The 15,455-nt window shown below is 55.6% G+C and overlaps 1 protein-coding gene across 1 annotated transcript in view; it reads right to left on the bottom strand.

The window, feature by feature from the left end:
• Window positions 1-15,455, bottom strand: part of Sez6l (seizure related 6 homolog like) — a 67,652-nt gene that overhangs the window by 7,401 nt on the left and 44,796 nt on the right. Inside the window, exons 13-15 of the mRNA XM_019204486.2 lie at window positions 12,974-13,165; window positions 3,395-3,589; window positions 1,901-1,933 (exon numbers count right to left, since the gene is read on the bottom strand). Of these exons, the coding sequence (XP_019060031.2) occupies window positions 1,901-1,933; window positions 3,395-3,589; window positions 12,974-13,165 (420 nt within the window). The remainder of the gene's footprint in view (window positions 1-1,900; window positions 1,934-3,394; window positions 3,590-12,973; window positions 13,166-15,455) is intronic.

Raw genomic sequence — 15,455 nt, 5'->3', positions numbered from 1 at the left:
AGGTGAGCGCCCCGCCCCGTGCCCCGCCCACAGCCCCGCCCTGGGGCCCAGGGGCTCCCGGAGAGTCGGGGAATTGCACTTTGGGGCCTGATCTTTCCACGCCCACCGCAGGGCCCGTTAAAATCCAACTCGGGAGAAGAGCTGGAGCAATCCCCGGAAATCCCAGCGCACCGCCTCCCTCAGCCCAGGCCGGGCTGGCGGAGGGCACAGCTGAGATCGGATCAAACTCTGTTTCAAGGGAAGAGATGGAGAAAATCCCAAATGCCGTCGCCGCCGTGGAGGTGGAGTCCTGGAGACTTCAAGGAGGGGAAGAGGGCGTGAACCTGGACCGGGGGCTGGACTGGAGCAGATCTGGGCTGTCTGTTCGTGGGTGGGATGGGGCCGCTCAGTTGCAAGCTTTCTAAGCAGGAGTCCCCAGTGTGGCTGCTCCCGGGAGCTGCTTCACTGCGTTTACCTTAGTGTGTTACAAGTTATTTGCTTGCTTACTCCCTCCCAGAGCACACAACTACCTCAGGGCCTTTGCACGTGGGGTTCCCCTGCCCAACACCCTCCTCTCCCACTTATCTGCATGGTTCATTCATTGCCTTTTCAAGTCCTTGCTCAAGAGTTGCACCCAGCTAGGGCCTTCAGAGCTCCGATTCCAGTCTGGGAGGGGGCTCTGGACGGCTGGCCCAGCCCTTCACTCCGCACGCCCCAGCTTGGAGCCCCAGCCTCTCTGTCTCGGGATAGTGCTCTGCCTCACCTGGAGGTTCCCACTGCCTCCCAATGCTTGTGGTAATCGCTAGGACCCTCATAGCTGCCTCAGAGGCCGGGGTGTTTCCTGGCACAGCTTGAGGGGACCCCACATTGCTTCTAGAAGCCGGGCCTCTGGGCTGCTCTGCATTCTTGTGGCTGCGCCTCACAGGGCCCAGCTGTATTCCAATCTATAATCCATTAACTGCCTGTTCATGAGGTCTGGAAAGTCGGTCCTAAGCCTGATGATGCAGGAGCAGTGGCTCTCAGAGTCTCTGAGTGAGCCCTGCCCTTGGGGACATTTTCACAGCTCATGAGCCGGCAAAGGCAGGCAAGGCTGTCCGTGTAGGGCACCGCGCCGTGACGCCCGCTCCCTTCCCAGCATAGAGGCTGAAAGCCGGGCCTCCCTGCAGCTGCGTGTGAGTCCTGCCTCTACCTGCGTGGATGCCCAGGTTCTTTGCTGCAAGCGACAGCAGCCAGTGACACGGAAGGTCACAGAACCCCAGAGCCCGACTCCAGGAATGACGACGGCGGCTTAATTGGGCCAAACATTTTCACGAGCGAAACAATGGGTTGGATGTTTTTTTCTGGCAACACAGCCTGAAGGAGAGGTTTTGCACCCGATTTAATGGGAGCGCAGAAGGTTTTCTGTATGCAGGGGCTGGGAAGGAAGGAACTTCGGGGTGACAGCGGAGAGAAAATCACGACTAGCTTTGAACAAACATCTACCCCATGGTAATAAGCTCCCCTGGGGAATTTCCAGAAAAGGAGAAGGGAGACGGGGTAGGAGGGGCAAGGGTGGCGACGTTGGGGAGGACGGCAGGGAAATGGACCTCGGCAGGCCCTGCTTTCCTGCAGCCGGGATGGGACAGGGCTCACTTCCTGTCTGGGGAGATGGACCTCAGGGCTGACCCTCGTGGGCCACCATCACGGCATGCAGAGCTGGTGTCCAACCCCTCCCCCGTTCCGTTTCAGACCTTAAATTACAAATATACTTATTGTTTTCCTCCTAGTTTCATTTGCCTGGAGGTTATGTTTGGCAGTGTGAGGTCAGACTTTGTTAATCATTTTTTTAAAGTACCTGGGTCAAGACATTTCAAGGACCTGGCCTTGTGTCCCTGTTACGAGCTTGAGGTATGGGGTCTTTGCGTTAGGGAATGCAACTCACCTTCTAGAGCATGTTCAAAGCTGTCTTGATTAACTGGAAGAGAAATCAGAGAGTGTTGGTCAGTGCAAAGTGAATTCACTCTGTGTGAAATACAGCCGGGAAAAAAAATAGATGCGGAAGCCCACGCCACACTTCGTTAAAGTTAGTGCTACCTTTGCACGTATCTTTGGCCGCTGCCACAGTAGTATCTGATCAGTTAAGTTCTCCAGGGAAGACGAGGTAAGAGGGTAGAGGTATGAAAGCACTAACGGGAACAGTGACTAATTATGAAGCGCCTGATATCACATTGTCATTGCCCTTTCACAGACAGGCACACAGAGGCTCGGAGACGTGCAGTGGCTCTCTGGTGTCACGCAGGATCTGGGAGGTGAGGGTGTGATTTCAGAAGGACCGCGTGGCTCCCGCCTCCACGCCCACGGTGCCGTTGGGAGGTTCAGAGGCTCTGTTTTCACGTGGGGCAAAGCACTGCAGAACGGTGGTCTCTGAGCCCCCCGACCCCAGCGAATTGCCTTCCTGCTTGCCACACACAGTTAGGGAAACCTCGTTTCATTTGTGTTCCGTATCTGTTGACTCGAACCTGTATCCACGTGAAACTCTTTCATTAACTTGTGTCTCCTAAAAACCCCAGGAGTCCAGGATGACGGCACGGCTTCCCAGGCCCAGGCGTCGTGGCCATCCTGCCAGCTGGACACGGAAATACCCCACCAAAGATGCAAAGCCCCAGAAGCAGAGGGCAGGGCGGCTACATCCACGTCTTACCGAACCCCAAGACTGCCCGACTGGAGGGGCGATTGCCAAGTCGGACCCGGAAAGTTAACTATTGCTTGGTTTCTCTTCCAGGAGGAAGCCCAAATATGCATTAATTAATGAAAGATTAAGAGAAAGTGGAGATGGCGGAGGCAAAGTGGCGAAGGGGAAACGGTGTGGGCGGTGAAGGGATTGAAAATGACCAAGAAGTGCACGAATACATGCCTCAAACAGACGTAACTATCACGCATAGCAAATGCACACTAACAGAAAGTAGGAAACAAAGTCGCCAGTGCATCATGACAACCAGGCCAGCTGAAAAACCCTGGGTAACGGCTGCCCCGGCCTGTTGTGGCCACATTCACAGGTGGGAGCCGGATCTCCGAGCTCGAGAGGGGATGGTGTGTGGAGGCGGAGACTTGGGGGTCCAGGTCGCGGGCTGGGGCCCCCGCAGTGGCAGGGGTGGCTTTCTAGGCAGAGGACTCGAGCCCTGAGCCAGCACCCTCTCTGTGTCTGCCGTGGGTGCCCCCAGGCTGTGCAGCGGCCAGGAGGACCTCGCTGACTCCGCTCCACGCTCCTGGGCTCCCCAGGCCGCGGGCTTCTATTTTTTACACCTCACCTAGGCTCGGGCGTTTTGTTACAGCCAGCGCGCTGCGGGGAGAGCGCAGGGCAGAGGGGCACCCTGCCAGAGGAAGTTCAGACTGCAGGGAGCCCGACCCGCCCCCCGAGGCCCGGTGTCCCGCTTACCTTTACAGACGGGCAGGGGCCCGTTCCAGTGTGACGGCTGCCCCAGGATGCAGCGGATGGTCACTTCGCCCATGAGCTCGAAGCCTTCGTAGCACATGAAGGTGAGGGACTCTCCTGGGAGGTACAGCCGCTTGTACAGGATCTGGTACCCGTTTTCAGGCAGCCCCGGGTTGTCGCACGCCAAGGACTCCTCCGCTGAAACGCAACACAAGTGGGGCTCTGGTGACACGAAGCCGACCGGGACGCCTAGCTCAGCCCGCCTCTGGCACCGCCCCCCACGGCCGAACTGTTTCCGTTCCCCAAAGTTTCCTTCCTTCCTCCCGCCTCTGAGCACGCACACGTGGACACCGCGGAATAAACCGAACTGCGGCATCTGGGCTCGGAGCTGGGGTCATCCCCCTCCCGGCCGAGTGACCTCCAGCAAAGGCACAACCCTTGTGGTTCGTTCCTCGCCAGCAAGCCGTTTATACTTACTTCCTGTCGGGGGATTGGTGAGGTAACAGCATAGCACGCTCCCGGCGTTCTGGGCACGTTGTGGGCTAATGGTGCATTACAGCGGCGTTTCGTTAAGAGAAGTCCTCAGCGCTCCCCGCGTCCCTAACCCACTGGGCCAGCCCGTCCCGGGCGCGTCTTTCAGCACCCAGGCCTTGCCTCTCCTCCTGCAGGAAGCCTTCTGCCACCAACCGAGTCCTTGCTTCCTCCATCGGCGCGGCATGCCCTGTGCCACTCGACACAGCGCCCGCTCCCCGCCCTCCAGAAGAGTTTGCGGGACTCCGAGGGAGCCGCGCTGCAGGGCCCGACCTAACCGGCTCACCCCGCCACCTGGTGGTCACTCTCTGGAGCTGCAGCCGGGAAGTCCCAGCCTACGGCGCGTTCAGCCCGCAGCCCGTCCTAGCCCGGCCTGTATTGAATTCTTCTCTCAAGTGGGATGAGCAGTCAGCAACGCTGCTTTGCACACAGGACTGCAAGTCCTAAAACATCCAACATATTTAAACATTATTAAATTTAAATTTTAAATTGTGGTAAGATCCTCACACCGGTAACTGACGTTAACTTCTTAACCGTTTGAAGTGTGAGGTTCAGAAGCACCGGGCGCGCTCGCATCGCGTACAGCTAATGTCCACAGCTCTTGTCCTCTTGTAGATCTGCGACTCTCCGTGCATTAGACGACTCCCCCTCTTCCGCTCCCCTTGTCCCCGGCACCCACCACTTCCCGTCTCTACGACTTTGGCCTCCGTGAGGCTCTCGTGGAGGTGGAATCGTACAGATTGTGCCTTTCGGGGTTGGCTGATTCCACCGAGCACTGTGTCCTCAGGGTCCACTCCGCCGTGGCAGGCGTCAGAATTTCCTTCCCTTGCAGGGCTGAGCGCTGCTCCAGGGTTCGGACAGACCACGCTCGTATCCCTTCCTCAGGGGCCATCGGGCTGCTCCCACGCCGTGGCCATTGATAACGGGGCTTCGTGGATGTGGTTGTACCGACACTTCCTCGAGTCCCTGATTTCTGATCTTCGGGCCGGCCCTACCCACAAGTGAAAGTGCTGGGTCGCACAGTAATCCTTTTTAATGTTTTGAGGACTTGCTGTGCCGTTTCCCACAGCGGCACCCCATTGTACATCCTCACCAACAGTTCCCCAGGGTCCAGTTTTTCTACTTCTGACCTTTCCTTCTGGACCTGGCTGTGACCCTGTCCTCACAGATCACGTGCTATACCTGCTGTGTGCCCTTCCGAGAAACAGGAGGGGAGGAACTTTCGTCGAGAGCTTCAGACCCAGCTGGTTAGTGAAACTCGCCCGATACGTTTTGTGTTTTTTACCCAGTGCTCCTAGGGGATCGGAGCAGAGCGCTTTCTGAAACTTGCTAGTACCATGCCTGCCGTCTCATCCCTGCAAGCTTCACATCAGGGCATGGAGCCTGGGAAGGCTTCTTCCCGCTGGAGCATCCCGGTGTCCTGGAGGGGATGTGGCTTCTCCGGTCTTGGCTTCCAACTCCGCTTCGTGTCCTGCCTCCCCGGACTCTTCCCAGCCCCATGGTGAATGGGTCGCGGTTGGCGGATGCACAATGCTGTTCACCCTGGCTGGTTTGGCCTGTGCTTCTCCCTGGCCCTGCAGGCCCCTTCTCCTACCTACAGGTGAGCTGGTGCCCAGGCGCTAAGGCAGCTCTTAGTGACCTCTGCTGGGGGACCTGTGACTGGCTTCTAACCAATAGCAGGGCAGAGGTGATGGGACGTCACTACCACGATGGTGCTTGTGTCTTGCTAGAGATCTTCTGGGACTCCATCAGTCAGCCATGCTGTGAGCTGCCCTGTGTGGTAAGGATGGAGAGGCCTCTGGCCAGCCGCACGCAGGGAACTGAATCTTGCAGACGGCCGCGTGGGAGACAAAGTGGATCCTTCTCTGCCTGAATCTCTAGGTGAGACTCTAGCTTCAAGGTCTCTCTTGTGAGAATTTCCAACCAGAGGCCCTAGCTCCGCTCTCCCTGCACTCCTGAGCCACAGAACAGCATGATCACAAACACAGGTTGTTCGATGCATCTCACTGCAAGATGAATCTTTAGAAACCGCTGAAGACCCAGGTCTGTCTCTGATGGCACGGATCTCTGTGTCCTGGAACCTGCACGGGCCTGGCACGGTTCCATTCCTTCCTCTGCATCTCTTTCCCACATTGCAAACGGCTCTGATGCTTGTGCCAGGAGTCCCAGCACCCGGCACAATGCCTGGTTCTCAGGACACATTGATTTCTTCAGTCAACTGATGATTTCTTCAGTCACCCAATGATTTCTAGGTCATTGCTATGTCCTTGCAATAGGGGACATGGAGGTGAGTAGAACAGGTAGCATCCCTGTCTCTAGGGGACCCACGGGTCAGAGACTCCTTGTATAATGCAGGGTCCTCACTGGAACCTTTCCCTTTGCGAATATGACTTACTAGCTGGCTCTTTTTAACTCATGCCGTGTAAATTTAAGAATAACCACTGAGTTTCCACAGATCGGGTTGGTTCATGTAACAGTCAAGATTTCTGGCTTCTTCTGAAGCATCAGGCGACCAGCAATTAGCCGGTGGATTTAAGCGGTGTCTGTCTCCTTAGAATGGGACTGAGGTTCCTTCTAGCCGAAATGCCTACCACTCCTTATTGCCTCACACATAGCACTCACCTGGCCCTGTAGGCTCTTAACTGGATCCCTTCCCAGTGGGCACACAGTTGAATCGTTGAAGACAGGTTAGCAAAGTTATCACCACTCGTGAAGAATTTGGGCTTCGATCTCCTTAAAAGGGAGACGGTGGGAACCTGGCTTCCACCCTTGAGGCGGAAGGATTTTTCCGTATACTCCCATGTGGGCCTTCATCAGCACTTGGGAGCTGTTTTCTTTCCGCCTTGGACATTCAGCCAGTCCAGGGACTGTCCAGGCACTGGCATCTTGTGTGATCCCGGCAGGCCTGAGGACCACACGTCCAGTAGGGAGCAGGAGGATAACCAGACGTCCCTCCTGCCCCCCGGCTCGCGGTCAAGACCTCCAAGGAGGCCAGCCGGCGTGTCAATAAGAAGTGGCAGGTGCTGTTAGACTCAGAGCGGTGGTTAGGCCAAGGTGTGAGTGGCGGTGCTGGGGCTGCGCGGATCCCGTGGACACAACCCCCAGAGAGGAGGCTGCACCTCACGGCCTCATCCCACACGGGGTCACAGATCATTCTCCCGCTAAACGAAGGTCACCTGAGTCCTTGAGGTTCGCTGCCAGCCCTTCTGGGAAGGTGGCCCCTGCAGCGAGGCCCAGGTCAGGTGCTTCCTGGAGGCCGGCACGGGTCCCTTTTGGGCAAACCCACTGTGATCCACCAGGGGTGAGGCCTAAGAGACCCGGCAGCACGTGGGCTGGGGTGGGGACTGTTCCTCTCGTGTTTTGACGTCTTCTTTTGTAAGCAGAGTAGGCCTGCATTCTTTCTGCGGCTGTGGGGAGCAGTGCTGGAGACCCAGAGTCTAACACTCAGGCAGGTGCCGCCACCCGGAGCCACATGCACAGCACCCACAGCTGTGCTAGACGAGATTAGCATCTGGACAAGCCCCAGGACGGCTGAGCTCCCCGGGTCCCTCTGAGAACACTGAGCTGAACCCACGGCTGAGTCCTCAGCAGCCTGGTCCACGGTAGGTGCCCTGACCATCAGGCCCATGCAAGGAGGGTCACCGAGACCAAGCAGTCAAGGGCCCAGAATGCGGATCCCAGCGTGTGTCTGAGCACAGTGGTTTCTCGGAGCCTCAGTTCCCTCGTCTGTAAAATGGGCTTCTCTTTGGGTTATGATGAAGAGGACGCCAGCTCCTGCTGTGAGCAGAGCACAGCGTGAGCACGGGAAACCCTGACTCTCCTGACGCTTCCTGTCCTAGTCTCACACCACTGCCCTGTTGCTTACTGCACATTTTAAAAATTTCTATTGACCTGTTTCTCCAATTAAGCTATGCTACAGAATTTAGCCTCACCCTAAGCAATACCCCCATAGTCACAAGTTTTGGATGTTAGTAGTTTAATTATTCTAACTTCTAAGGCCGAACAAGGCAAGAAAGTGCCCTCATCTGGGCCCTGCCATGTTGGTGTCACCAGGGGTGCGTTTAACGCTCGCTGGCCAGCACCGCAGGTCCGTTCTGGAGCCCAACAGTGCAGAACGCTCCCGGGATCCTTTTTCCAAGGCAACAGACACGGACTGTCCACCTCTTCTGCGCCAGGCCTGGCTAGAGATGTATTCGTCTTGAGAATTATGATTGGTTTTCCCAGAATTCGGTCTAGCAGGGCAGAGAGGTCAGCTCACTGCGATCACAGCCTAGACCGGAAATGCAGAGGTGGAACCACCTCTCCCTCGCCCTGCAGGGGTGGAGGAGGCTGCCTAGGGCCTGTGAGAGAAAACCCCACCGCAGAGCCTGCAGTTCAAGAAGATGACCAGCAGGCGGCAGTGGCAATCCCGAAGGCATTTCCCCTAACCCTTTCCTGGAATTTTCTTTCACGCACTAACAGAGATTAATTAGTACAACAAACATTTACCGAGCACCGTCCAAGTGCCAGGCACTGATCTTGGCCCTGGGAATACAACGACGAGTAAGACAGACCCAGGTGCTTTCTGCGAGGGCGAGGCAGGAGGATTGTAAATTCAGTTGCAGCCTGGACAAATCAGCGACTTGGTGAGACCTTGTCTCAAAACAAAAAATAAAAAAGGCTGGGGGTGTAGCTCAGTGTGAAGGCCCTGCTGCATTCGAACCCCAATCACACACACACACACTCACACTCGCGTGTGAAGACACGTAACCTAATTCATTCCTGTATGTGTGGTACAAACGTGGCTGCCCTGTGTCTGGCACAGTCCCAGAGACAGTGAACAGGAGACCAGGGATCGGAACCGTCTGGGAAGAGGCCTGGTGCCTGCCGGTATTCTCACCTGGGCGAAGGGCTGGGATCTGGTTATCGGGGCTGTGACCTCACCCTTTATTTAAATTTAACCAACACCTCGGGGTTTGCTTTGTAAAAGTCCCCCTGCAATTCTAAAGTTCAGCAGGGGCTTAGCGCTAAAGCTTTGGTATCTTGGCACTGTTAATACATTAAATCACCATTTAATTGATTCATTTCTGAAATGTTTGAACATCCATCCTGCATTCGATAATTTGCATAGATTACTCCTAATCCTCCAAATCCTCAGAGGTAGGAACGGTCTTGACCCAGATAGCCGGCGTTTGCCCGGAGCAGCCAGGGAGACCGACCCTGTGAGGCTGGATATCCAGGATGCATTTGGTGTTGCCACACAGACCTGATCCTCGACCTCAGTTTCCTCTAAGCGGCTGGAGCTGCTCTTCAGGGCGGTGGCTTCAGGGGCGCTGCAGCTCCTTCCCCTTGGGTTGTGACAACGGCTGGTGTCTCCAGAGACCGAGTGAAAAATGTTCTCTGGGGAGCAAAATCGACCTTCTTTGGAAACCACCGATCCAGGACCTTAAACACTCTGGTCGCAGTGGATGCGACGTCGTCCTGTGCTCTCTCAAAGGCACTGGACAGATAGTGTACAGACACACACACGCCTGCTTCTCTATTTTTCTCTCCATTTCCCATCTTTAACTTTAGGGAAAACGTCTACATAATGAAAAGCTGTGGGAGAAGTTCAAGCCTGGCTGGGCCAGGTGCACCGCACTCCCGTCTCCTGAAGAGGCTGAGTTAACTCGCCTACGTGCATAGGTGCTGGATTCAACGGTCTACACCCCGCCCCTAGTCTGTGACTCCTTCGCCTCCCAAGAAAAATCACTCCAGCGTGTCTGGCCAATAAGATATCACCAAACCTTAGCTGCTCCTCCCGTGCTCCGGCCCCAGGGTGGCCTGGGCATTTCCTGCATAAAGCGGAAGCGATCTAGAAACCTCCCGGAGTCTGCCTGGTGATTCTGCGCCTTCCTCCCAGTCCGAGCTCCCAAACCTTGTTCCATGAGTGGAGGACAACAAAAACCCATGGGAGCACATGCTCAGAGCCGACATGGCTTGTAACGTGCCCCCCACGGCAGCATCAGAACCCATCACTGAGCACTGCCTGTGCGCCAGCCGCACCGCGTGCAGTTTCTGTGTTCATGGCCAGCTCGCTCTGTTTTCGATCCTTTCGCTGCCTGGCGTGGATCCTGTACATGTGACGGCTCTGCCGTAATAAGAGTTCTTCTCGTGCCCAGGTCCCCGTGCTGTAACGAATTTCTCCGAGAAGCCGCTCTCGCAGGAACCGGAGTTTCTGAGTGAACATGGACGTTTGTGCCGGCCAAGGTGAGGCCATGGGGGACCCCTCATCGGCGCCTTTCAATCACATGTTGTGGAACTGATCTTTTGTCTTTACGTGTGTAGGTAGTACTTTTACCATGGCTACTAATCTGTCAAGATTTAGCTACTAATTAGGTTGTTTGGGTCGAACTGATTACTAAGTGGGACTCGAGTATTTTAGCCTAGAAAAGTCTGCGAAAAAAGTCTCGCGTTGAGGAAGTCTGGGAACCTCCGCCCCGCATGTTCCCCACTGAGGAGGCACCAGCTGCTGACCACGTGGGCTACACCCTCTGTTTAAAAGCTTGGTCCGCTGGGGGCGCTGTTGGGAAGTGTGGAACTTGGGGGGCGGAGGGTGGTCCTGAGATCGCTGGGGCGTGGCCTCGAAGACCCCGCCTCTTCCTCTCTTTCTGCCTCCCCGTGGCATGGCCCGCAGGGTTCTTCTGCTGCAGCCTGAGCTCCGTGTAGGGCGGGCTGGAACCTCCGAGTCCCGAGCCCACAATGAGCCTTTCTTCCCCCTGAGTCGATTATCTCAGGCATTGGTCACAGTCACAGAAAGCTGGCGAGCGCTCCCTGATTGGCAGACAGTGTTGTTCCTTTGCACTGATGAGGGCTTTGAGGCCCAGAGAGGGCAAGCTATCTGCTCCAAGTCACCCGGCCGAAGCGTGAGTGCGTCTGACTGCAAATGCGAGATTCTCCCTCCACCTACAGCTGACCTGCTGTCCTCGGAGCAGCGCAGGGTACACGGCGGGAGACCACATAGACTCCCTTGGCTTCATCTCCCAGCTGGGCCAAGCCCTGTCCTGGGCAACAGAGGCTGGGCGTGGAGGCTGCAGGCCACGCTGTTCCCTCTGCCTGTGCGTGGGCTGCCGTGGCAGGCTTTGGCTGGCTGTAAAGCACCCGCACTCTTTCCGGAGGCGGCGCTGCAGCGCGGGGCAGGGCAGTGCTTTTGGGCTTTGTCGGGCTTCGGTTAGAACCCTGGCTTCTCCCCTTCCCTGCTGTGTGATTGCAGGAAGCTGCTCGTCCTCTCTGTCCCCTTTCACCTACTGTTGAGCAGACACATGCAGACTGGTGACCGCTCCCCGGGTCCGTGCTGGGGAAGGGCTTGGCTATTCCGAGGAAGCCGACGGCCTGGGCTGTTCTCCCTCAGTCCATTGAACGCTTCAGCGCTGCGATATCTTACGTCCAACAACTGCACCCTTCACACTGCCTTCAGACCCTGGCTGATGACACCCTTCAGGCCCAGACGCCTCCATGCTGGAGTCTGAACCACCTCCTGAGCCAAGTGTCACTCGCTGCAGCCACAGCCCGGACTTTTCTCCGCACTTCCGGGAGCTGCAGCCCGGGACTGGGCCCACGCAGGGAAGCTCTCAGCCTGCTCTGCGCCTCCGGGGCTGAGCTTGCGGTAGGGGACCCAGGAGGGGTTCGCTGCTGGCGGACCTGGGAGCCACGTAACCGGAGGGGTGTGGGAGCCGGGCCTCGTGAGCACATGCCTTTCCTTTGCAGAAAACGGCATCTCCACTTTTTGATGTCTGAAAATAGGTTTTTATTTTTAGCTTCTCATCTCTGGGTCTCTGCAGCTGGAGTCACTAACGTGGCTTCTGAACACACTTACTGTCATTAGGAGGAGACGGGAGCTGCACTGTCCCGAGTGTGTGTGTGTGTGTGTGTGTGTGTGTGTGTGTGTGTGTGCGGGCGGGGGGCGTTCAGAGCTGCAGGTGCTGATTGGCTCAGGTCTGACTCTGCAACACGGTGTCAGCAGGTTCTTCTTTCCAAACCCACACCAGGGAGCCCTCAGCAGCCTCCCTGCGCGGGGCTGGGTCTAGCGAGCCCTGGAACCTTGGCTTTCTGCTGGGGCGCTTGTCTCTGCCTCTGTTATCACATGATGTGGACACAGTGCCTGGGTCTCCCTCTGTGTCCAGAGTTTCCTCTTTTTGTTTTATTTTTATTTATTTATGTTGTTCTTGAGACAACGTGTTGCTATATGGCCCAGGCTGGCTCTGAACTCCCGGGCTCGAGCGATCCTCGTGCCTCAACCACTCTGCCCAGCTTCCTCTCTCTCCAGGACACTCACCCTCCTAATCCCGTGCGTGCGGCCTCCTCCTGAGCCGATCAGACCTGCAGAGACCCTATTTCCACGGCCGCGGGAGCAGGTGCTGGGGTGGGGATTTAAAACACTAGTGCGAGACAAGCGCTCTGCCACTGAGCTCTACCCTGGCACGGCTCTGTGCCTTCTGCCTCCTGCACGCTCGCTTTTGGCAAGGGTTGTGAGCCTGACCGCCCTTCTGCTTCCCTGGGAAGCTTTTCAAAGGCTCAGGGTTTGGTCTCTTGCCCTCTACAGTAGCCGAGGCGGCAATTTCACCGAAGACGGCAAGGCCAAGCTCCCGAGTGAGGAAAATTCATGAGGTTTAGCAAGATGCTTGATGGTCTACCCTGAACATTCTAGAACAAGTCCCCCTAGTCACTGTTAACAACCGTGGGGCCACGGTGAGAGTGAAAACGCCCCCCTCGCCCCTGCTGGTTGCCGTGGAGCACACCTGGAACTCCAGCTGCTAGAGAGCCCGAGACAGCAGGACCGCAGGTTTGAGACCACCCTGGGCGGCTTAGTGAAACCCTATCTCAAAGCAAAACTGGCCGGGTGCCGTGTAGCTCCGGGCTACAGCACTTCCCCAGCATGCGCAAAGCCCAGCAGCGTTCCAGCCTCACCACCACAAAAACAAGCCCTACAGTCCCAGAGCGGAAGGCCCCTTCCCAGCAGGCGACCCGAGTCCTGCGCAAGAGGAAACAAGCCTGAGTCCAGACGCTGCTGCCTGAGAAACAGACAGGACTCACAGACGCAGTGGGGCAGGCGCGAGGTCCAGATGGGCGTCCCGGTCTCGCGGCTGTAGCAGGTGAGCAGCGAGCTCCCTTCCAGCACGAAGCCAGGGTCGCAGGTGTACTGGATGGTGGTTCCCACCAGCAGCACCGGGTCGGAGATGAGGCGCGTCGAGTGGTCCACCTCTCCTGGGTCGGTGCAGTACATAACTGTGGAGACAGAACCGGGCCGGGCGGCCTCGATCAGCAGTTTGCTCGGAATGGTCTAGAAATTGTCCCCTTTGCTCCTGTACTCTGGAGGAAGTTAGTGCATCTTTTGCTCGACAAAATGGCTGGAGAATAGGCCAGGAGGGAAGATGCTCACATTTCATTCCTCTTTTAGGAATTTGCCCAAAGAATTTACATGAGGGCCCGAGACTGAGGGATAAGGTTACGTACTAACCCATTATCCGTAATGATCACAAGGAAACAGTACAAACCCCTTCAACCCAGGAAGAGTTCAACGCAATGAGCCCTTCCGGGAAACGCTGAGCGGCCACGGAAGGAATGAAGGGAGGTCCTTTCCCTGCTCTCTCTGTGGCCCTTAGACACAGCCGGACATGCGGCCATTGCTCCTTTAATTAACAACATCAATACAGATAAAAGAAAAACAATAAAACAATAAAAAACGAATGAAGTGGACAGTGTGAGAGATGAAAAGACATCCGTATTTCTGAGTAAAAGAAAAAAAACCAGTTGCTAAGCAGTTTGCATAAATGGAACCTTTTATGGTAAAATGCCTCTATCTGTAGCTTGTCCCCTCTCCCTCCCTTCCTCCCTCCTTTCTTTCCTTCTTTTGTTCTGTCTGTCCATCCATCCATCCATCCATCCACCCATCCATCCATCCATCCACCCATCTGGGCATCGATACATAGATATGCATAGTCATAGCTGTCTATTTAGATAAATACATAATAAACAGAAACAGCTATTCAGATAGATACCTAATAGAAATAGCTGCTTTATCCAGATCTCTGTGTGCCTGCACATACAGGTGTGGGCCTGGGTAACGTCTCACACATGTATGCAAATATACACAGTTGAAATATAGAGAAGTGTTTAACAGCTACCATTTCCAGAGAGAAGGTTTCACTTTCTGTGTTATAATTCTAACAGTGCTTGAGTACCACGAGGCAGCCTTTGTGGTCAGTGTACTCTGAAAGCATGGTCATACGTGTCTGTGAAACTGGAGGGTGCTTTAGAGCCGCAGACAGCATTCACAGTGTCTGGTGGCCTGCGGGCGGGGACCCCACTGTGCCAGGAGGTTTTGCTGACCTCGTTTCACTAGAAGAGAAAGCCGTTTGGGGTCTCATCCTCCTCAGACAGAGATGTGAGGATCCCAGCGTGGGACCCCGGAAACACTCTGACGCAGAGTCTAACGTTTAAAGAAATGAAAAATGTTTAAGTGGAAAAAAAAATCTGTTTACCCTGACTTGATTTTTCTTGGCTGTAAATAAGGTGAGCAAGAACACTTGTCTATCAAGGGTTAGGGTTAGGATTAGGTTACTGTTACGTCCCTTTCAAGCCCCTAAGCTATTTTGAATAATGATGATGCTATAGACAATTTGAATGAGTTGGTGATGGGTGAGCTCACTCCTCACCTGTTCACTATCACACACACACACACACACACACACACACACACACACCCCACGTACTGTTGCAGAAGGTTTAGGACCATTTTTGCAGCCAACTTTGTGGATCTTTGGCAGGTTCTTTGGAGCCTCCTACAATAAATTTTCTTTGATGTTGAGAAGTTTACAATGGGAGTCATAGGTAATCTCCACACCCCTCCCTCAGCAACACCTTTTCCTGCTAACACTTAGTATTTCTGGTGGTGCCCTTCTGGTCATTCAGGAGTCCCGGCAAGTGGGTTGGGGTCTGGGGCAGGCGGCTGCTTCCAAACGAAGCTCCTCCCACTGGTGTGCACTCCAGGAGCGCTTCCTTTATCCACCTCCGTTTCATGGTGCTGGACTCAGATCTGTGAGCCCGGCCTACACTCCTGGGAAGCAGGAAGGGTGCAGGCCCAGGGACGCAGAACACTGGAATGGAGGCTCTTTGAGGAATCCGGCTACATCCGGTGACAGGGCTTTAGAAGTGGGGTGGTGGGATCCAGCGTCAGCTGTTTCTTTTTGCTCGGCTGCTACAGGTGATGAAAGGCCTGGATTGAACTGTCCTCACACGGGCCGCACACACGGCCGTTTGCCACAGTTCTGCTATTCCCTGTCTCCTCACACTGAATCTGTTTCACCCATTTCCATCATCTGCCAGGCACTGGAGGCACGTGAGGCCGAGAGGACCCCGCAAGCTGGACAGCATTAGCAGCACTGACCAGTTGGCCCGGGGTGAGAGGAGCCAGTGCTGCATTTAAATACCTACGCGACTTGAGGCGGAAAAGGCAAAATGCCCCTGGGAGGGACTTACCATCCACTGGCTAAGGGGAGAAAACAAGAGGCTCCTT

Source organism: Fukomys damarensis, unplaced genomic scaffold (assembly GCF_012274545.1).
Source record: "Fukomys damarensis isolate Sample0158 unplaced genomic scaffold, DMR_v1.0_HiC HiC_scaffold_12, whole genome shotgun sequence".
Taxonomy (NCBI): Eukaryota; Metazoa; Chordata; class Mammalia; order Rodentia; family Bathyergidae; genus Fukomys; species Fukomys damarensis.
Note: the sequence above shows the minus strand (reverse complement) of the source record. Positions and strands in the feature narration are given on the sequence as shown.